The sequence below is a fragment of the Odocoileus virginianus genome, unplaced genomic scaffold (assembly GCF_023699985.2).
Source record: "Odocoileus virginianus isolate 20LAN1187 ecotype Illinois unplaced genomic scaffold, Ovbor_1.2 Unplaced_Scaffold_1, whole genome shotgun sequence".
NCBI lineage: Eukaryota > Metazoa > Chordata > Mammalia > Artiodactyla > Cervidae > Odocoileus > Odocoileus virginianus.
This window is the reverse complement of record NW_027224263.1, coordinates 8,071,192-8,094,796: the sequence shown is the minus strand read 5'-3', so window position 1 is coordinate 8,094,796 and position 23,605 is coordinate 8,071,192. Positions and strand designations below refer to the sequence as shown.

The window sequence follows — 23,605 nt, the reverse complement described above, 5'->3', positions numbered from 1 at the left end:
CTCAGTTCACTGTACTGTTGAAGCCTAGCTTGAAAGGATTTTGAGCATTATCTTGCTAGCATGTGAAATGAGCTCAACAGTACAGTAGTTTAAACATGCTTTGGCATTGCTTTTCTTTGGGATTTGAATGACCTTTTTCAGTCCTGTGGCCACTGCTGAGTTTTCCAAATTTGCTGGCATATTGAATGCAGCACTTTCACAGCATCATCTTTTAGAATTTGAAATAGCTCAGCTGGAATTTCACCTCCACTAGCTTTGTTCATAGTGACACTTTCTAAGACCCACTTGACTTTGCACTCCAGGATATCTGGCTCTAGGTGACTAACCAATCTATCGTGGTTAACTGGGTCATTAAGACCTTTTTTTGTACAGTTCTTCTGTGTATTCTTGTCACATCTTCTTAATCTCTTTTTTTGTTGTTGTTCAGTCCATTCCATTTCTGTCCTTATTGTGCCCATCTTTGCATGAAATGTTCCCTTGATATCTCTAATTTTCTTGAAGAGATCTCTAGTCTTTCCCATTCTATTGTTTTCCTTTCTATTTCTTTGCATTATTCACTTAAGAAGACTTTCTTATCTCTCCTTGCTATTCTCTGGAACTCTGCATTCAGTTGGCTTTGGGTTTATCATTTCCTTTCTCCTTTGCCTTTTACTTCTCTTCTTTTCTCAGCTATTTGTAAGGCCTCCTCAGACAACCATTTTGCCTTCTTGCATTTCTTTTTCTTGGGGATGGTTTTGGTCACCACCTCCTGTACAATGTTATGAACCTCTGTCCATAGTTCTTCAGGCACTCTGTCTACCAGATCTAATCTCTTAAATTATTTATCACCTCCACTGTGTAATCGTAAAGGATTTGATACCTGAATGGCCTAGTGGTTTTCCCTACTTTCTTCAATTTAAGCCTGAATTTTGCAATAAGGAGCTGATGATCTGAGCCACAGTCAGCTCCAAGTCTTGTTTTTGCTGTATAGAGCTCTCCATCTTTTATTGCAAAGAATATAATCCATTTGATTTTGATATTGACCATCTCATGATGTCCATGTATAGAGTGGTCTCTTGTGTTGTTGGAAGAGGGTGTTTGCTATGACCAATGTGTTCTCTTGACAAAACTCTTAGCCTTTGCCCTGCTTCATTTTGTACTCCAAAGCCAAACTTGCCTGTTACTCCAGGTATCTCTTGACTTCCTACTTTTGCATTCCAGTCCTCTATGATGAAAAGGACATCTTTTTTTGGTGTTAGTTCTAGAAAGTCTTGTAGATCTTCATAGAACTGTTCAACTTCAGCTTCTTTGGCATTAGTGGTTGGGACATAGACTTGGATTACTGTGATGTTGAATGATTTGCCTTGGAAACAAACTGAGATCATTCTGTCATTTTTGAGATTACCCAAGTACTGCATTTTGGACTCTTTTGTTGACTATGAGGACTATTCCATTTCTTCTAAGGGATTCTTGCCCACAGTCATAGATATAATAATCATCTTATTTAAATTCACTCACCCATCCATTTCAGTTCACTGATTCCTAAAATGTCTATGTTTACACTTGTCATCTCCTGCTTGACCACATCAAATTTCTTTTTCATGGAGCTAACTTTTTAGGTTCCAATGCAATATTCTTCTTTACAGCATCAGACTTTACTTTCACCACCAGTTCAGTTCAGTCGCTCAGTCATATCCGACTCTTTGTGACCCCATGGACTGCAGCACACCAGGCTTCTCTGTCCCTCATCAACTTCTGGAGCTTGTTCAAATTAATGTCCATTGAGTCTGTGATGCCATCCAACCATCTCATCCTCTGTCATCCCCTTCTCCTCCTTCCTTCCATCACTCCCAGCAGGAGGATCTTTTCCAGTGAGTCAGTTGTTCACATCAAATGGCAAAGTATTGGAGTTTCAGCTTCAGCATCAGTCCTTCCAATGAATATTCAGGACTAATTTCCTTTAGGATGGACTGGTTGGATCTCCTTGCTGTCCAAGAGACTCTCAAGAGTTTTCTCCAACACCACAGTTCAAAAGCATCAATTCTTCAGTGCTCAGCCTTCTTTATGGTTCAACTCTCACACCCATACATGACTACTAGAAAAACCATAGCTTTGACTATATAGACCTTTGTCGGCAAAGTAATGCCTCTGCTTTTTAATATGTTGTCTAGGTTGGTCATCACTTCCCTGGTGGCTCAAATGGTAAAGGGTCTGCCTACAGTGTGGGAGACCTGGGAGAGGAACTGGCAACTCACTCCAGTACTCTTGCTTGGTAAATCCCATGGATGGAGGAGCCTGGTAGGCTACAGTCCATGAGGTCACAAAGAGTCAGACACGACTGAGTTACTTCACTTTCTTTCTTTCTTTCACTTTCTAGGTTGGTCATAGCTTTTCTCCAAGAAGCAAGGGTCTTTTAATTTCATGGTTGTAGTTACCATCTGCAGTGATTTTGGAGCACCCAAAATAAAGTCTTTCACTGTTTCCATTGTTCCCCATCTATTTGCCATGAAGTGATGGGACCAGTTGCCATGATCTTCGGTTTTTTGAATGCTGAATTTTAAGCCAGTTTTTTCACTCTCCTCTTTCACTTTCATCAAGAGGCTCTTTAGTTCTTCTTTGCTTTCTGCCATAAGGGTGGTGTCATCTGTGTATCTGAGGTTATTGATATTTCTCCCAGCAACCTTGATTCCAGCTTGTGCTTCATCCAGCCCAGCATTTCTCATGATGTACTCTGCATATAAGTTAAATAAGCAGGGTGACAATATACAGCCTTGACGTACCCCTTTTCCAATTTGGAACCAGTCTGTTGTTCCATGTCCAGTTCTAACTATTGCTTCTTGACCTGCATACAGGTTTCTCAGGAGACAGGTAAGGTGGTCTGGTATTCCCATCTCTTTAAGAATTTTCCACAGTTTGTTGTGATCCACACAAAGACTTTAGCATAGTCAATAAAGCAGAAGTAGATGTTTTTCTGGAATTCTCTTGCTTTTTCTATGATCCAGCAGATGTTGGCAATTTGATCTCTGGTTCCTCTGCTTTTTCTAAATCCAGCTTGAATATTTGGAAGTTCATGGTTCACGTACTGTTGAAGCCTGGCTTGGAGAATTTTGAGCATTACTTTGCTAGTGTGTGAGATGAGTGCAATTGTGCAGTAGTTTGAACATTCTTTGACATTGCCTTTCTTTGAGATTGGAATGAAAACTGACCTTTTCCAGTCCTGTGGCCACTGCTGAGTTTTCCAAATTTGCTAACATATTGAGTGCAGCACTTTCACAGAATCGTCTCTTTAGCTTTGAAATAGCTCAACTGGAAATCCATCACCTCCACTAGCTTTGTTCTAGTGATGCTTCCTAAGGCCCACTTGACTTCGCATTCTAGGATCTGGCTCTAGGTGAGTGATCACACCATCATGGTTATCTGGGTCATGAAGATATTTTTGTATAGTTCTTCTGTGTATTCTTGTCACCTCTTCTTAATATCTTCTGCTTCTGTTAGGTCCATACCATTTCTGTCCTTTATTGTGCCTCTCTTTGCATCAAATGTTCACCACCAGGCACATCTATAGCTGAGCATCATTTCTGTTTTGGCCCAGCCTCTTCATTGTATCTGGAGCCATTTCTCTGCTCTTCCCCAATGGCTTATTTGACACCTACTCACGTACAGCGCTCATCTTCTGGTGTCATACCCTTTTGCCTTTTCATACTGTTCATGGGATTCTCCAGTCAAGAATACTGAAGTTGTTTGCTATCCCTTCTCTGAAGATATAGGAGAAAAGAAAATATTAAATTATAAGGACCCTGATAATGTGATCATAGTTGGAGTTCAAAACACATATGAAGGGTTTTACCTTAGTGGGGAATATACTCTTTTTTTTATAACAGTAGGGAAGGAAGAGAGGATATGGGGAAAATGTGGAATCAAGAAAATGAGGGAATCTCCATACAATAGTTTCAATTTTTTAAATTTATTTGTTAAAATTTTTATTAGAGTATAGTTGATTTACAATGTTGTGTTGGTTTCAGGTATACAGCAAAGTGAATCAGTTATACATATACATATATTCACTTTTTAAAGATTATTTTCCCATATAGATCATTATAGAGCACTGAGAAGGGTTCTCTGTGCTATCCAATAGGTCCTTACTCAATTTTGATTTTAGAGAGACAAAGTCATGTGCTGAGATCAAGGGAGAAGAAATGAGAGGATGGAAGGTACTGGAAGAAGTTTATAATTATTGTCAAGAATGGAATAAAGCTAAACAGAGGCATATAATAGTGTTTCTGAGCTGTATTGTGGGTTCCTTTAAAATTGAATATTATAACTTTATCATGGAACTAATCTATTGTGAGACTTATTCCTTCAACACTCACCTTCTCAGGTGTGGGCCCAGAGAAAGCCTGAAAGCTGGACTCATTTTATTGGCTGGGATTTTCTTAAGAAATTAGGACAAACAGGCAGAAGGGAAGTTTTAGTTTGGGAGTATGGGAGCTAATCTAGATTTAACAAAGAAAGGAAGAAGGCAAAGTCTGCCAGATGGATTTGGAAAAAACAATCAAATCGTTGCAAAGCTGAAAAAATTATCACAGTGACAGTACTTAAAATGTAAACTAGAGTGAAAGGGGATTATGGGAAAATCAGTTAACTTATCTGGCCTGTTTTCTCATCTGCATATAAGCCATGGTGATAGACGGTGGAAGCCAAGTATGTTTTTTTGTGTGTGAATTTATGTGTGTATATATATTTCTTTTGTTAGTAAGTATCTAGAGAATTGGGGCTTCCCTGGTGGTTCACTGATAAAGAAGCTGCCTGCCAGTGCAGGAGACCCGGATTCACTCCCTTGGTCAGGAAGACCCCCTGGAGTAGGAAATGACAACCCACTCTAGTATTCTTGCCTGGAGAATTCCATGGACAGAGGAGTCTGGTGGGCTACAGTCCATGGGGTTGCAAAGCATCAGATATGACTGAGCAACTAAACAACAACCAAGAGAATCAAGAGGGCCTAGGGATTCCTGAAGAGCAAACTGCCCATTTCTAAGGAATGAAACAGGGTTGGGGGCTAGAAGGAATTGGTCATTCTAACTCTCCCATGGATGGCCCATCAAAGGAAGGCAAAGCCATGCTTTTCTAGGTTTGATTCTACTACAAATCATTCTTTTCTCTAGGTATGTTTGACTTTACTCATCCAGCAGTGATTACTCTCTGTCTTTGGAATCAGCCATTTTATTTATCTGGCACTTTGGCAGGAAGAACAGTGTACATTATTACTGGAATTAGTACTGATTCATTGAGGATTTGAACTCCAGGACATTTTGAGAATAAACAAAGCATATGGATGAGCTGTCAACATATATATGAAAAAGGTGAAACAGCATTGGATTGAAAATATGTGCATACACTATCAGAACATTCAGAAAACTGTGGCAACAGCAGCTCATGGTGGTGGGGAGAGGGCTGTGATACCTGCAAGTTTCTCGTATTGGCAGAAACTCCAGATGGCATTTAGAACAATAAGGTCTTTGAAGGCCTCAAGGAGGAATACTGAAGTGTTGTCACATTGTATTTTTTCACTGTGAAAAGTTTCTATTTCAGCATTTTGTGATTATAATATTTATGGGTGAGATGGCTCAGTATGATGTTTTCCCCAGATATTTGGTTGGAGACTCCAGCCAAGGGAAGTGCTACATCATTTAAACTTTGCCCTGTGCATGAATGAACTGAGTGACATCTTGGTTGCTTCCAAACTAGAAGTTTTTGCAATTGTGAATAAAGCTGCTATACATATTTGTATGCAGGTTTTTGTGTGCACATAAATTTTCAACTCCTTTTGGTAAATAACCAAGGAGCATGACTGCTGGATCATATGGTAATAATTTGTTTAGTTTTGTGAGAAATGGCCAAATTATCTTCCAAAGTGGCTGTACAATTTTGCATTCCTACCAGCAATGAATGAGAGTTCCTGTTGCTCCACAGCCTTATCAGCGTTTATTATTGGCATCAGTGTCCTGAATTTTGGCCATTCTGATAAGTGTGTTTTGACTTACTGTGTTGTTTGTTTTGTTTTTCTTTTTTGCTCTCCTTCAGTAAACTTGATGGCAGGGAATTCTGCATCTAGGTCATTTTCATATCTGTAGACTTGAGTGCAAAGATGAATACTCAGGAAATGTCTGTGAAATGAAGATCTGGATGGATGCCTATGACCATGTAAGCACCAATACAGCAACCAAAGGCACAAGCCATAAAAATAGACACTCTGAGGTTCTATTTTGATGACAAGACTCTGAAGTCTTTAGGAAATATTGTCTAATCCATGCTTACAAGCAGCTATCAAAAACAGTGAGAAAGTGGGTGAGTAGGCAGATTTACCACTTAAAATTATGAAGTGGATTTAGAGCTTTTAAGCAGATAAAGAACCAGTCCTCTTAAACCAGGAAATTCTCTTTTATGAAGGACAGTCAGCCCAGTGAAAAACAATAAAGGTCTGCCTACATACAAGTTAAAAAGAACTTTTTTTGGTCATGAACACTTTTAAAAAGTAAACTTACAAGGTTACAAAACTGGCCTAATCTTCAAGTAATGCTTGGAAAATATTCTGAAGCCAAAGAATTATGGAAAATATATTGAGAAAAGAGAATGTGCTGTACTTAGTCACTTAGTCTGACTCTTTGCAACCCCATGGACTGTAGCCTGCCAGGCACCTCTGTCCATGGGGATTCTCCAGGCAGGAATACTGGAGTGGGTTGCCATGCCCTCCTCCAGGGGATCTTCCCAACCCAGGGATCAAACCCAGGTCTCCTGCACTGCAGGTGGATTCTTTACCATCTGAGCCATGAGGGAAGCCCAAGAATACTGGAGTGGGTAGCTTATCCCTTCTCCAGGGGATCTTCCTGACCCAGGAATTGAACTGGGATCTCCTGCATTGCAGGTGGATTCTTTACCAGCTGAACTACCAGGGAAGCCCCAAAGAGAGAATGCTCTAGTATTATAAAAATAAGGACAGTCAGAAATCAAAAAATATATTTATTTCCACCTAACGGAAAAGAAAAACACATCAATAAGAGAGAGGAAAAGAGGGAGAAATTAGAAAAAGAAGAATATAAGGAAAGAAGATGAGAGGTCTGTGGGAGAAGAAACAAACAGCAAGAGCGTGAATGATGAAATAGGACCCTCTATGCTGAGTTTCAAATAGACTGCCAATCTAAGGCAGAATACAAATCCTCTTGCTTAAAGATACATACTTACTGGAACCCTTTGGGAGTTTGTATAGTTATATTATTTGATCCCTTTGTTTCAAAGTTTTCAAAATACCATATAGGTTTTATGTTCCCTCGAGCCAGGATTTCTGCTATTCCTTCATTCTGATCTTCAGTCATATTTCTAGACCAATAGTCAAATTTTTAAAGTGCCTTATAAAAATATAAAGTTGTTTCTTTTGTTGTTACTTTTGCTGCAGAAGACAAATTTAGAAGAAAAAGATGAAATCCCAGATTGCACATAGATGGAAAGTAAAGATGTTCAATAGTCTGGAAAAATTGCAGGCTTTTAAAAATAATATTTCATTGGAAATGTGAGAAGGTGCAGATACCTTAGTAAAACAATTTGAGCAGATGGGAAGTATATGTTAAAATAATCACTGGTGAAACTATCTTCGTTTTTAATTGTCTCAGAAAAATGTTCTGCCTTGGTATGGTATGCTTTGATAAGGATCAGTACAATCCTAAAATACTCTGGCCTGCATCCTTCAAATAAGAACATTCACTGTTACTAAACAGGTATGACCAAAATCCAAGTAACAACAGGATCAAGCCTTTATGTAAGATGTTCTCCATTCATGTCTTCAAAGGGAAGAAATTGCGTGACTTCCTCTTAGCAAGAGCACCTTATGTTCCTTCATTGCAAAAGTTTCAAGAGAATTATCCATACTTATTGTTTCTAATTTTTATCCTTCCATTTTTTTTCCTGAACCCACTTTAATCTGTTTTGCTCCAGACATTCCACTTATTCCCTTATCAATGTTACCAGTTATCTTCAGTTTGCCAAACTTATTAGACCATTCTCAGGCCTCATCTTACTTGGCCTATTGACAGTTTTTTTTTAAATTTAAATTATTTTTTTTAATTGAAGGATAATTGCTTTACAATATTGTGTTGGTTTCTGCCATACATCAACATGAATCAGCCATAGGTATACATATGTCCCCTTCCTCTTGAACCTCCCTCCCTCCCACCTTCACCCCTCTAGGTTGTCACAGAGCACCAGATTTGAGCTCCTTGCATCATAGAGCAAATTCCCACCAGGTATCTATTTTATGTATGGTAATGTATGTTTCCACAATACTCTCTCAATTCGTCCCACCCTCTCCTTCCCCACTGTGTCCACAAGTCAGACTTATTGACAGCTTTTGACATTGTCTATCACTTTATCCTTGAAGCATTTTCCTTACTTGGTTTCTGAGACACCACAAATTTTGGGTTTCCTTCTCTTTTCCTTGGTCTCATTTTAGTGTGCTTTGTTGGTACCTTCTCATCGCTTTGGCCTCTATATATTGGAGGGTCCCATATATCTCAGTCCTTGCTCCTCTTCTCTTTATCTTATCTACACTCTATCCTGTGTAGGTGTGTGTGCTCAGTGGCTCAGTTGTGTCAGGTTCTTTGTTACCAATGGGCTTTAGCCTGCCAGACTCCTTTGTCCATGAGATTTTTTTCTGGCAAAAATACTGGAATGGGATGCCATTTTCTTCTCCAGGGGATCTTCCTAACCCAGGGACTGAACCTGCTTCTCCTACATTGGCAGGCAGATCTTTACCACTGAGCAACCAGGGAAGCCACACACTGTACATTAGGTGACTTTAATTAATCCTATGGCTTTAGATACTACATACATACTGATGACTAGAGACCTCAAGAAAATTAGAGATACCAAGGGAAAATTTCATGCAAAGATGGGCACAATAAAGGACAGAAACGGTATGGATCTAACTGAAGCAAAAGATATTAAAAAGAGGTGGCAAGATTACACAGAGTTTTACAAAAATGATCTTAATGACTCAGATAACCATGATGGTATAATCACTCACCTAGAACCAGAAATCCTGGAGTGCAAGTCAAGTGGGCCTTAGGCAGGATCTCTACGAACAAAGCTAGTGGAGGTGATGTGAACAAAGCTGGTGCAAGTGTTGGAATTCCAGCTGAGCTATTTCAAATTCTAAAAGATGATGCTGTGAAAATGCTGCACTCAATATGCCAGCAAATTTGGAAAGCTCAGCAGTGGCCACAGGACTAGAAAAGGTCAGTTTTCATTCCAATCCCAAAGAAAGGCAATGCCAAAGAATGTTCAAACTACCGCACAATTGCACTCATCTCACATGCTAGCAAAATAATGCTCAAAATTCTCCAAGCCAGGCTTCAACAGTACATGAACCGAGAACTTCCAGATGTTCAAGCTGGATTTAGAAAAGGCAGAGGAACCAGAGATCAAATTGCCAACATCTGTTGGATCATCAAAAAGCAAGAGAATTCCAGAAAAAACATCTACTTCTGCTTCATTGACTACACTAAAGCCTTTTGACTGTGTGGATCACAACAAACTGTGGAAAATTCTTCAAGAGATGGGAATACCAGACCACCTTACCTGCTTCCTGAGAAACCTGTATGCAGGTCAAGAAGCAACAGTTAGAACTGGACATGGAACAAAGGACTGGTTCCAAATTGGGAAAGGAGTACATCAAGGCTGTATATTGTCACCCTGCTTATTTAACTTATATGCAGAGTACATCATGCAAAATGCCAGGCTGGATGAAGCACAAGCTGGAATCAAGATTGCAGGGAGAAATATCAGTAACCTCAGATATGCAGATGACACCACCACCCTTATGGCAGAAAGCTAAGAACTAAAGAGCCTCTTGATGAAGGTGAAAGAGGAGAGTGAAAAAGTTGGCTTAAAACTCAACCAAGATCATGGCATCTGGTCCCATCAATTCATGGCAAATAGATGAGGAAACAATGGAAACAGTGACAGACTTTATTTTCTTGGGCTCCAAAATCACTGCAGATGGTGACTGCAGCCATGAAATTAAAAAACGCTTGCTCCTTGGAAGAAAAACTATGACAAACCTAGACAGCATATTAAAAAGCAGAGACATTACTTTGTCCATAAAGGTCCATATAGTTAAACTATGGTTTTTCTAGTAGTCATGTATGATGTGAGAGTTGAACCATAAAGAAGGCTGAGCACTGAAGAACTGATGCTTCTGAACTGTGGTGCTGGAGAAGACTCTTGAGAGTCCCTTGGACTGAAAGGAGATCAAACCAGTCAATCCTAAAGGAAGTCAGTCCTGATTATTTATTGGAAGAACTGATGCTGAAGCTGAAGCTCCAATAGTTTGGCCACCTGATGCAAAGAACCTACTTATTGGAAAAGACCCTGATTCTGGGAAGGTTTAAAGGCAGGAGGAAAAGGAGGCAACAGAGGACAAGTTGGTTGGATGGTATCACCGACTCAATGGACATGAGATTGAGCAAGCTCTGGGAGTTGGCGATGGACAGGGAAACCTGGTGTGTTGCAGTCCATGGGGTCGTAAAGAGTTGGACACCACTGAGTGAACAACAGCAAAACTGATGACTCTCAAAAATATATCTATAGCTCCAATCTTTCCCCTAATTTCCAGAACCAAGTCCAACTGCCTACTCACCTTCTCCCATTAGATGTTTAATTGATCTGGTGGTGGTGAAAGTCCCTCAGTTGTGTCCAACTCTTTGTGACTACATGGAATTTTCCAGGCCAGAATACTGGAGTGGGTAGCCTTTCTCTTCTCCAGGAGATCTTCCCAACCCAGGGATTGACCCAGGTCTCCCGCATTATAGGCAGATTCTTTACCAGCTGAGCCACAAGGGAAGCCCCAAAATACTGGAGTGGGTAGCCTATCCCATCTCCAGCAGATCTTCTTGACCCAGGGATCAAATTGGGGTCTCCTGTATTGCAGGTGGATCTTTACCAACTGAGCTATCAGGAAGTCATACGATGTTTAGTTAGGCAGCTCAAACTAAACCATATAAAACTGAACCTTTGTCCATCATCCCCACACCCCATAAATAATTATCCAGTTTATTACAAAAATAGAGGCATCATCTTCTGATACTCCACAGTCAATGGATCAGTAAAATCCTATCAGCTTCTCCACTGCTGGCAGGTTGGTTCAAGCCACTGTCAGCTCTAGCCTGGATTATTGCTTCTACCCTTCGCTTCCATATAGAGTAGACTTTTCAACTGTAACTGACAACTATCCAACTGCTTCCCGTTTTACTAACTATAAATAGGAAATTCAGTACCATTGCCCATAGTCAGCCTATCTTTTTGAGATCGTCTAAATTTATCTGTTTCCTATCCTACCGGTCTTGCTAGAACTACTAAGCTGATTCCCTCCCTGGGGCCTCTGAATGTGCTATTCCTTCAACGTACGTTCCATCCCTGGTCTGGGAAGATTCCATGGAGTAGGAAATGGCAAACCACTCCAGTATTCTTGCCTGGAGAATCCCATGGACAGATGAGCCTGGTGGGCTACAATCCATGGTGTCACAGCGTCAGACACAAGTTAGTGACTAAACAACAACTTTCCTTCTCCCTGGAAATTTCCTTCCCTGTATCTTCACCTGGTTCATACCCTCACTTCACTGAGGTCCTTAATGTTATTTTTTTTCAGAGAGGCATTTCCTGATCACCCTGTCTAAAATGAACTCTCTTTCATAGTATCCTGCTTTATTTTTCTTTATGAAACTTATGATTATTTGATATGTTTATTGTCTGTCTCCCACTCCAGAACGTTAGTTCTGAGAAAGCAGGTTCTTTGCTTTGTGCACTGCTGTAACTCAAGCGGCTGGAACAGATCCTGGTATGTAGTAGGCTTCCAGAAATAATTGATGAATAATGAATACATACAAGAAATATCTGTGTGTTCTTAATTAACATTCTTTCTGTTACTGATGGCATGATATATTACATAACACCATATTTTCATACATTTACATGCTCATGAGAAGACATGTATTTTACTGTCATGAAAGAGTATACTGATAGAATAAGCTTGAAACAATATAAAATCTGTTATTTTACATTCAGTCTAGCATTTTTACTTAGAATGGAGCAGGTGGGCATGCTCTATTATTGACTTTTTTTCCACCTCATAAAATTTATTTCAGATTTCAAATGTATTTCTAATAGTTTTTAGGTTACATTCACTTTAAATTCTTCTCCTTAAATAAGTCATCCAAATTTAACCCTTTTGAAATTATTGACATCTCACAATTTTGTTGAAGACATGATAGTCATTTTTGCTTTATAATTATTAATACAAAATATTTTCATTTTCAGATTTAGAAATCCTAGGTAGAATGGTTAATATTTTTTTTTGTTGTTACCTTTTTAAAATAATTTATTTTTTATTGAAGGATAATTGCTTTATAGAATTAGAATAGTTAATATGTTTTAAATGTCTACAGTTTTTAAAATTTTAATTGAAGGCTAATTACTTTACAATATTGTGGTGGTTTTTGCCATACATTCACATGAATCAGCCATGGGTGTACATGTGTTCCCCATCCTGAACCCCCTCCCACCTCCCTCCCCATCCCATCCCTCAGGGTCATCCCAGTGCACCAGCCCTGAGCACCCTGTCTCATGCATTGAACCAGGACTGACTGGTGATCTATTTCACATATAATATACATGTTTGAATGTTATTCTCTCAAATCATCCCACACTCGCCTTCTCCCACAGAGTCCAAAAGTCTGTTCTTTACATGTGTGTCTCATTCGCTGTCTTGCATATAGGGTCATCCTTACCATCTTTCTAAATTCCATATACATGCGCTAAGATCTGATAGACAGATTGCCTGATGAACTATGGACAGAGGTTCATGACATTGTACAGTAGACAGGGAGCAAGACGATCCCCCAAAAAAAAGAAATGCAAGAAAGCAAATGGTTGTCTGAGGAGGCCTTACAAATAGCTGTGAAAAAAAGAGAAGTGAAAAGCAAGGGAGAAGAGGAAAGATATACCTATTTGAATCCAAAGTTCCAAAGAGTAGCAAGGAGAGATAAGAAAGCCTTCCTCAGTGATCAGTGCAAAGAAATAGAGGAAAACAATAGAATGGGGAAGACTAGAGATCTCTTCAAGAAAATTAGAGATACCAAGGGAATATTTCATGCAAAGATGGGCTCAATAAAGGACAGAAATGGTATGGACCTAACAGAAGCAGAAGATATTAAGAAGAGGTGGCAAGAATACACAGAACTATACAAAAAAAAAATCTTCATGACCCAGATAATCATGATGGTGTGATCACTCACCTAGAGCCAGACATCCTGGAATGTGAAGTCAAGTGGGCCTTAGAAGAATCACTATGAACAAAGATAGTGGAGGTGATGGAATTCCAGTTGAGATATTTCAAATCCTAAAAGATGATGCTGTGAAAGTGCTGTACTCAATATGACAAAAAATTTGGAAAACTCAACAATGGCCTCAGGACTGGAAAAGGTGAGTTTTCATTCCAATCCCAAAGAAAGGCAATGCCAAAGAATGCTCAAACTACTGCACAATTGCACTCATCTCACACGGTAGCAAACTAATGCGCAAAATTCTCAAAGCCAGGCTTCAGCAATACCTGAACCGTGAACTTCCAGATGTTCAAGCTGGTTTTTAAAAAAGGCAGAGAAACCAGAGATCAAATTGCTAACATTCACTGGATCATCAAAAAAGCAAGAGAGTTCCAGAAAAACATCTATTTCTACTTTATTGACTATGCCAAAGTCTTTGACTGTGTGGATCACAACAAACTGTGGAAAATTCTGAAAGAGATGGGAATACCAGACCACCTGATCTGCCTCTTGAGAAACCTATCTGCAGGTCAGGAAGCAACAGTTAGAACTGGACATGGAACAACAGACTGGTTCCAAATAGGAAAAGGGGGACGTCAAGGCTGTATATTGTCACCCTGCTTATTTAACTTATATGCAGAGTACTTCATGAGAAATGCTGGATTGGATGAAGCACAAGTTGGAATCAAGATTGCTGGGAAAAATATCAATAACCTCAGATATGCAAATGACACCACCCTTATGACAGAAAGTGAAGAAGAACTAAAGAGCCTCTTGATGAAAGTGAAAGAGGAGAGTGGAAAAGTTGGCTTAAAGCTCAACATTCAGAAAACTAAGATCATGGCATCTGGTCCCATCACTTCATGGGAAATAGATGGGGAAACAGTGGAAAGAGTGGCTGACTTTATTTTTTTGGGCTCCAAAATCACTGCAGATGGTGATTGCAGCCATGAAATTAAAAGACGCTTGCTCCTTGGAAGGAAAGTTATGAATAACCTAGACAGCATATTAAAAAGCAGAGACATTACTTTGCCAACAAAGGTCCATCTAGTCAAGGCTATGGTTCTTCCAGTGGTCATGTATGGATGTGAGAGTCCAAATATAAAGAGGGCTGAGCAAAGAAGAATCGATGCTTTTGAACTGTGGTGTTGGAGAAGACTTGAGAGTCCCTTGGATTGCAAGGAGATCCAACCAGTCCATCCTAAGGGAAATCAGTCCTGGGTGTTCATTGGAAGGACTACTGTTAAACCTGAAACTCCAGTACTTTGGCTACCTGATGCAAACTGAAAAAGTGAAAGTGAAGTCGTTCAGTCATGTCCGACTCCTTGTGACCCCATGGACTGTAGCCTACCAGGCTCTACATCCATGGGATTTTCCAGATAAGAATACTGCAGTGGGTTGCCATTTCTTTCTCCAGGAGATCTCCCCAACTCAGGAATTGGACCTGGGTCTCCCACATTGTAGGCAGTCGTTTTACCATCTGAGCCACCAGGGAAGTCAACTGAAGCAAAGAAACTGACTCACTGGAAAAGACCCTGATGTTGGGAAAGATTGAAGGCAGGAGGAGAAGGGGACGACAGAGGATGAGATGGTTGGATGGCATCACCAACTCAATGGACATGAGTTTGGGTAAACTCTGGGAGTTGGTGATGGACAGGGAGGCCTGGTGTGCTGTGGTTCATGGGATCACAAAGAGAGTTGGACACGACTGAGTGACTGAACTGAACTGAACACTGTATTGGTGATTTTTTTTTCTGAATCACTTTGCTCTGTATAATAGGCTCCAGTTTCATCCACCTCATCAGAAATGATTCAAATGCATTCTTTTTAATAGCCGAGTAATATTCCATTGTGTATATATACTACAGCTTTCTTATCCATTCATCTGCCGATGGACATCCTGGTTGCTTCCATGTCCTGGCTATTGTAAACAGTGCTGTGATGAATATTGGGGTACACATATCTCTTTCAATTCTGGTTTCCTCAGTGTGTATGCCCAAGAGTGGGATTTCTGGGTCATATGGCAGTTCTATTTCCAGTTTTTTAAGGAATCTCCACACTGCTCTCCATAGTGGCTGTACTAGTTTGCATTCCCACCAACAGTGAAAGAGGGTTCCTTTTTCTCCCCTCTCCAGCATTTATTGTTTGTAGACTTTTGGATAGCAGCCATTCTGACCAGTGTGAGATGGTTACCTCATTGTGGTTTTGATTTGCATTTCTCTGATAATGAGTGATGTTGAGCATCTTTTCATGTGTTTGTTAGCCATCTGTATGTCTTCTTTGGAGAAATGTCTGTTTAGTTCTTTGGCTCACTTTTTGATTGGGTCTTTTATTTTTCTGGAATTGAGCTGCAGGAGTTGCTTGTATATTTTTGAGATTAATTCTTTGTTGTTTCATTCGCTATTATTTTCTCCCATTCTGAAGACTGTCTTTTCACCTTGCTTATAGTTTCCTTCATTATGCAAAAGCTTTTGAGATTTAATTTAATTTAGTTTTATTTTTTTAGTTAATCAACTTATTTATTTTACTTTACAACATTGTATTGGTTTTGCCATACATTGACATGAATCTGCCATGGGTGTAAATGTATTCCCCATTCTGAACCCCCCTCCCACCACCCTCCCCATTCTATCATTCTGAGTCATCCCAGTGCACCAGCCCCGAGCACCGTGTATCATGCATCCAACCTGGGCTGGTGATCTGTTTCACATATAATTTACTTGTTTCAAGGCCATTCTCCCATATCATCCCACCCTTGCCCTCTCCCACAGAGTCCAAAAGACTGTTCAATACATCTGTGTCTCTCTTGCTGTCTCACATACAGGGTTATCATTACCATCTTTCTAAATTCCATATATATGCGTTAGTATACTGTATTGGTGTTTTTCTTTCTGACTTACTTCACTCTGTATAATAGGCTCCAGTTTCATCCACCTCATCAGAACTGGTTCAAATGTATTCTTTTTAATAGCTGAGTAATATTCCATTGTGTATATGTACCACAGCTTTCCTACCCATTCATCTGCTGATGGACATCTAGGTTGCTTCCATGTTCTGGCTATTTTAGACAGTGCTGCGATGAACATTGGGTACGCATGTATTTTTCAATTCTGGTTTCCTTGGTGTGTATGCCCAGCAGTGGGATTGCTGGGTCACGTGGCAGTTCTATTTCCAGTTTTTTAAGGAATGACTTTTAAAGTTGTTATTCCAAAGTTGTTACTCGAAGTGAATGTTTTGGGTACACAGTGTTTGTTCACTAACAAGTATTTGGGAGCATTTGGGGGTGAGAAGAAGGGTGTTAAACAAACAAGAGATTTTTTTGCTAGTTCCAGAGCAGTGATGCCTTTCAAGATACTGCATTGCTCTTCAGCTGTGACTTCATTTGAATAGAACATAAGGTGTACTTAATAAGAATTTGACCGATTTTAAGAAATTGATGACCTGGAAGATTTTTTTAAAGGGTTGTAAAAGCCTGTTGTTGGTTTATTGGATGGAATTCTAAAGTAAAAGGCTCTGATCTGCCCAGATTAGGAACAGATTCTGAAATGTGTAAGCTGCTTCATGAATTAACACTATGAACCTGTCAGTTGTCATGGTGTAATAGCTTAAAACTGAATTCTGTAGCTTTGATAGTACTTCAGGAAACTTGTCAGTTGGATGAACTCAAGATGTTATACAGGAAACCATCTATAAAAAGAATTAGGGAATAAGATGACTACTTATGTTTTATAAGATTTATTGAACATATTTCATAAATGTCAAGAAACAATGTTAGTATGTAATGCTGACAGGGACACAAATATAATCATGTTATGTATAACTGGATGCTAAAGTGATATTTGTTAAAAAAGAGATCCTACCTGTACTTCATTTGTCTGCAGTGACTTTCATTACTCATCATGTGCCTAACTTTTTTCACATTTTTGTGGGAAATGACAGTTGAGTAAAGGCAAGCATGACGACTCTGTCTGATTCAAAGTCCTTTTATATTTGAAAGTACACTAAGTCATCTTCAACATTCTTTAAAAGCTACTCCACTGCAGGAAATAATAATTGCCACTTATTATCTAAATCAGAATCAACTCATCAACAGTTCATAGACTGATTGTACTATTATTGAGCTATGTATTGATCTCAAAATGTTGTTGGGCCTCAGGATCTGGCAGGTTCCATAGGTGCTGATTATGATGCTGAGTCATGGCTATACTCCAGAAACTATGAATAAATATTTGTACATGTTGGATGGTCTCCTTGAAACAAGATTATTTATTCAGGAAGCCAGCACTTTTGAGTCACATCCTGAAACCATGGATGGATACACACCAGATCAACTGATGAAACAGAATGATGTCCCAGGGATAATTCCTATGAGAGGAAATTGAGTTTCACTAAAGTGAGATGGAAAGACACTATTATATGTTAAAAGGAGCATAGTCTTTAACTAGATTGGGGCATACTTTTTGCTTAAATTGTATGACCTTGAATAATTTACTTAACCTTTCTGAGCCTCAAACAACTCATTTGTAATATTGGGTTATTGTAATAATAATAGCAACTAGCAACATTTGTGAGACTTAAATGAGTTAATCCATATCAAACATCTGTAACAGAACTTGACACCTGGTAAGAGCTTAAGAAACTATAGTCCCTATTATTATCATTTTCTAAATCCCCTGCTAACGTTGGTGTTACAGCCCAGATCTTCTAGTCGATGCCTTCTCATGTAAGACCATATAAACTTATCATTTCATGCAAAGACAACACTTAAACCTTTGCAATCACCTTGATGCAGGAAAGACAGGCCGGCACAAGGGTGGGCTCCTTATGTGTAGGTATTAGGCAGAAGGCAAAGCCACCTCCTTGTTTTGCACTTAATGAGACCATGATGCAGAGAAGAATGGCATCTAGAACAAACACTTTGTAGCATCTGAGCAAGAAACTCTACCTTGAAAACAATGGAACATGTGCAAATAAAAAAGCACAGGTTGCTGATACCTTGTGAGCACACATGTGGTGCTCAACTAGTAAGGGAAAATTTAAGGAAAACAGCTCTTAGAGAGCACACACAGTGGCTTCAGGAGACAAATGCACAAGCCCAAAAGCTGGTGCTACCTGCTACCTGGTGCAATCTAGGCCAAACCTCCACCCCCACCCATTCACAGAGCTGAAAATGAGATTAAAAGGGGGGTATCAACACCCTCTGGGTATTCCTCACTCAGGAGGATGCCCACACCCTTTGCTTCTGCCCTGAATAAAGTGCTTCTTTGTTCTCTTTGCTCCTCAGTCTCAGTGTGAGTTTGTGTGTGTGTGTGTGTATGTTTATTTTTCCTTGGTTTCTTGTGTTCCTTACCCAGATTCTTTGGGACAAGTTGAAAAAAGAGCTTGGACTTTGGTAAAGCTTTTCTTGTATCAACCCTACTTTTCCATTTCTCTCTACATGGTAACTCAGATGGTAAAGAATCTGCCTGTAATTCGGGAGATCTGAGTTCAATCCCTGGGTTGGGAAATTCCCTTGGAGAAGGAAATGGCAACCTACTCCAGTATTCTCACTTGGAGAATTCCATGGACAGAGGAACCTGGGGAACTTCAGTCCACGGGCTCAAAAAGAGTCATACACGACTGAGTGACTAACACACTCCTCAAGCATTAGTTCTCTTCTATTTTTCCCATTTTCTTGTTCTCCTAACCCTATTCCAACTGCTTTGGCTGATATTTTTAGATATTTTAAATAATGTGAACAGAAAGTATCAAATTTCATAACACTATTTTTTTTTTCTAAACGGCAATAGAAATAACACGGCCATACTTCCCTTTAGGTGGTTTTTATAAGCCACATAAGTGACATTGCAAAACTTCATTCATCATTTCCAATAGATAATATTTGTTTTTGTAACTTAGTAATTGCCTTTAAAAAGAACCTGTGGCCATTTCAGATACTTTGGAAGAATCTTTTTTTCTTCTTTGTCAAGGTAGAGAAGGAACTTTTCTACAAAACCATATTATGTAAGTGATTGCATTATTAGCCTTACAACATATTTCTGTTCCTTGCTTCTTTTACCTTTCATTTCAGTGTGAATTTTGCCAGCAGTGGGATCTTTTTCAAGTCACATCACTTCTCTAAACCCCAGTCTTAATGACTGTAAATATGTGATACAAACTTTTATACCTATAGATTTGTTAAAATAATTCAATAAATTCTTTGTAAACTATAAAACACTTAACAAATGCAATAAATTATTATTACTAAGACAAAGACCAATAAAGGTAGCTAACGGGTCAGAAAGGGTGGTAGAAGGTAGAGGTTAACAATAAGTGCCTTTTTATCAACTGTGCACAAGTCGATTTTGCTGAAGTAGTAGGAGGAAACGTGTGGATTTGGAGCAAGTTGTTTTCAAGTTTTTTCTTAGTAATAAGATGCTCAGAAGCAAACCCCTTGCAATTATATAGAGCAATTTACTATTCTCTTTCACATACATTATCTCGTTTAATCTTAAACACAAAACTGCCAGGCTGGTGTCATTACCTCCACTTTATAGATGGAAATTGAGTTATAATTTGCCTCTAAGCACATTAGTGGTTGAGGCAGGGCTGAAATCCAGGTTGATATTTATACTACTGTGTTTGTATTATATTTTATGTTGTATTATATTTATATATATAAATATATATAAATTATATATTTATATTGTATTATATATTTCATGTTTATATGTTTGTATATGATTATATTTATATATAATATATATTATTATATTTTATTATATTATATATACTATAAATATTACATAATATGTTTATATTATATAGCAAGTTCTTTTGCTATATATCTATTAGTTTAGTCAAAGATTAGTCAGTCTTGTCAGCTTTTACAATACTGTGCTGTGATTCTAAATTTGCTTTAGGTGGCTTTTAGACCCACCTATAAACTCACCTATCTTGTGACTTAGAGAATCTGTGTCCTGGCCCCCTGGCTGTTTCAGGAATACCTATTTTTATTCAGTGTGCTTGATTATCAGACAGGAAGGAAAGTATTAGAGATTCAATAAATGCCTCTAAGTTGGAAAGGGGGGAAAGGGGGGGTTATGATAATTGTTTATGATAATCCATTTCTTGAGAAACAATGTTATTGGTAAGTACCTGGAGTTTTTCCAATAATGCAAGCATTGTCCCAGCCAACACTTAGAACGAAGGGTTTATCTAGCATGGCTTTCAAGAGGTGGGGAAGGGAGGCTGAAACCAGGAACTAGCTTTAGGCTTGCCTTTCCAAAGATGATTCTTAGTGGAAAGCTGTCTGTGCAACAGTGTTGTGTAAAACTGAGTGGACAGAAACAAGAAGTTGTTTGCCACATTGGTCTTAGGTCTGGAAACTGCCTAGTGTAGTGGTTACAAGGAGTCTGACACTAGGCTCTCTAGGTTCAAATCCAAGCTTCACCATTTATGGCCTGTAGTAACTTGTAGGCAGTTTAATTTCTCCTCTTCTCAGTTTCTGGTCTTTAACATGGGAATAAAAATAGTGCATACATCCAAGGCTGACTGAGTATTAAATGAGATTATGCATATAAAGGGCTTAGCACAGGCCAGTGCCTGAGATGCTGGGAATGCTGAATCAATAGTAGGAGATATTATTATCATTATTATAGATGTTATGATTCATCACTTGCACCTTGTGTCTTTAGACAAGATTTACCTGGAATAGTATTTGGCAAAAAAAAAAAAGAAGAAGAAGAAGAAGAAGAAGCACAATCAAAGTTTGTTGAATTATTACTCTGCTAAAAATGTCATGATGATAAAACTGTGTGGTGGGGTTGATGGTTTGGGTGGTGACTGTAGGTTGAGGAAGGTTTGCAGGGAGACTTCTGAAAAGATAGGTGCAGGATAGACTCCTTATAACAAGAAAATTTATTTAGTGGAAAGGGCTCAAGAGAGCTGTTTTTCAGTCCTAGCTCTGCTCCCAGTAAGTTGTGTAAGCTAGGATCACTCACTTTCCTCTTTGGGTATTTCCTCATTTTTAAAAATAAAATGACCAGATGAGTGGTTATTAACTGTGGGCTGGGAGTGGGGAGTATATCTGAAACTGTTTCAAATTTTGTATCTCTGCATTTCTATCTCCCATCTTTCATTTGCCTTCAGATCCCTTGCGAAAAACTCTGTCATTCTGCTAACTATATATATAACACCTCACTGCACTAGTGACAGTCTTGTAACCCAGAAGCTGAGGAAAGAATTGTCTTCACATTCACTTGGGTAAGAAAGTCTAGGTGGGACACTGTTATTCAGGAATTCCTTTTGTGGATTTCTAGATAATTGATTCAGGAAGCCAGCTATCCTATTTCCTATTTTTGCTTAAATGTGTTTAGCAGATCCAGGAAATGCTATTTGATGGCCTGAGTTTAATTTCAGTAGCTTATAAACAGAATAGAAGCAAGTTATTTCTAACTTTTTAGTTAGCTTTTATGCTGTACATGACCAGGGGCTAATAAAATATTTAAGGACAGATTGATAGGGTAGAGAGAACTTTAAGCTCTCTCTGAGAGCATTTTAAGGCAAGCATGATTGTCTTCATCCTTATAGGTAATATGAAAGAATTTGTTTGTCAGACCTATTGCCTTGGATCCAAAAGTAACCAGTCTTTTTATCTCAATCTGTAAGAGCATCTCTATGGCAGAAATGTGGCCTTCTGTTCACCAAACCCACTTACTACTTACACATGCCTTAGAAGGCAGCAATGGGCTGATGATGGGGAGGAAGGAATTGTGGAGAGAGATTCATTGGACCTCAGTAAGAGAAATGGCATCCCCTTATGATTGTATGAGACATAGAAAAAGGAATAGCATGGTGTTGCTTCAGCCTGGCTAGCTAACTTAAGGAAGACTTAAATGCTGGAGTCCCAAGGGAAAAGCTTTCATAATACTGAGCCAAACATGTGGGATCCAGCATAGAAGGGTGGAAGGGCACTAGATTGGGAATCACATCTCTGTTCTACTTCCAGTTTTGTTACTAATTTACTAATTTACTGTGTAATCTTGGGCAAGTCTGAGTTTTACTTCCCAATATATAAAGGAGGATTGGACTAGCATTGCCTCCAATATACTTGCTGGCTCTGACAGTCTGATTCCAAGATTTCATTATGCAATAATTGAAGCCTAGCAACATGAGAACATTACAACTGGAGCAGGTAAGATTAAGAGGGTGGGGCAGGGGAAAAGGGTCTGTCCTGCATAATTAACTTAAGTAGGGGAAAAGAAAGGCAGTCTCTGACTGTTGGGGTAATTGACCTTTAATCCTTCCTGTGAAATTGTTGGTTTTAAGAATACATACTCAAAGAGAAGTGTAGAACTGAAGTAATGATTTTTCATGAAAAGGAGAGTATTTTTTGATTGAAAAGATGTGTGGAGACATGAATCCTTTTAGTTTTGATCATAAAACCAGTATTCTTCAGTAATAAAAAGATGATTAAATTGTATTCTGTGGTAGTATATTTTGCTCTCTGTTTTAAGAGAGGTGATAAATTCAGATTTGTCCTTACTGTATGCTGTGTGAAATGATTTGGAGGCAAGAAAGACTGGATAAGGAGATCCCTGATGATGAGATCCTCAGCTTAGGAAGGGTGTAGTGATAAATGAGAAACTGGACGGGAGAGGGAGGTGTTCAGGAAGAATCAGGTTTCTGGTTTGGACAACTGGGAAGATTATGGTGCCATTTACTGATATAAGAAATACAGGGAAGAGTAGAACACACAGGAGAGTGGATGATGAGGATTTAATATTTATGAAGAAATGAAGCAAAGTTCTGAGTTATCTGAGGCTTTGGTACATTTGGTATAGATTCTGAGCTTTTATCAGTATTCAGTTAACTTTCAAATAATTTTTGTCTCAGAAAAGAGTGTGTGTATGTATTAATGTGTCTTATTGGTGGCTAGTGAAGAGTATCACTGTGGAGACTAATGATATAATTCCCCCTGCAAATGGATAAGAACACTCAGGTGGGTCTGATTCAGTCTTCAGGCTGAAGGCTATTTGAGGTCATCATATCTTGGTCATAGCATGTGATGTATAAGGTGTGTGTGTGTGTGTGTGTTAAAGCCGGGGTTTGAAGGGATATGTTTGTGTTGCCTTGTTTTTGCTTTCATAAGAAGGATGAGACGAAAATCCTCCTTTCGAATTATTTTGGTTCCAAGCTTGATTTTTCTTTTTTTTTCTGTTTAAATGGTTCAAAGGGGCACAGTTTTCCCAGTTCTTGATGGAAAGCCCACAAAGAGT

General features: G+C 38.9%; 1 protein-coding gene across 7 annotated transcripts in view; it reads left to right on the top strand.

Annotated features, from left to right (window-relative positions):
- IL13RA2 (interleukin 13 receptor subunit alpha 2) overlaps positions 1-23,605 on the top strand; it is a 78,206-nt gene that overhangs the window by 31,645 nt on the left and 22,956 nt on the right. For 2 of the 7 annotated variants that reach the window (XM_070462159.1, XM_070462165.1), the window contains exon 3: positions 6,061-6,180. The exons of 4 other annotated variants lie outside the window; for them this stretch is intronic. In XM_070462159.1, the coding sequence (XP_070318260.1) occupies positions 6,151-6,180 (30 nt within the window). In that variant the 5' untranslated portion in view covers positions 6,061-6,150. Of the gene's footprint in view, positions 1-6,060; positions 6,181-22,426; positions 22,522-23,605 lie in introns of those variants that run through there. One more of the 7 variants, XM_070462160.1, reaches the window with a different exon arrangement.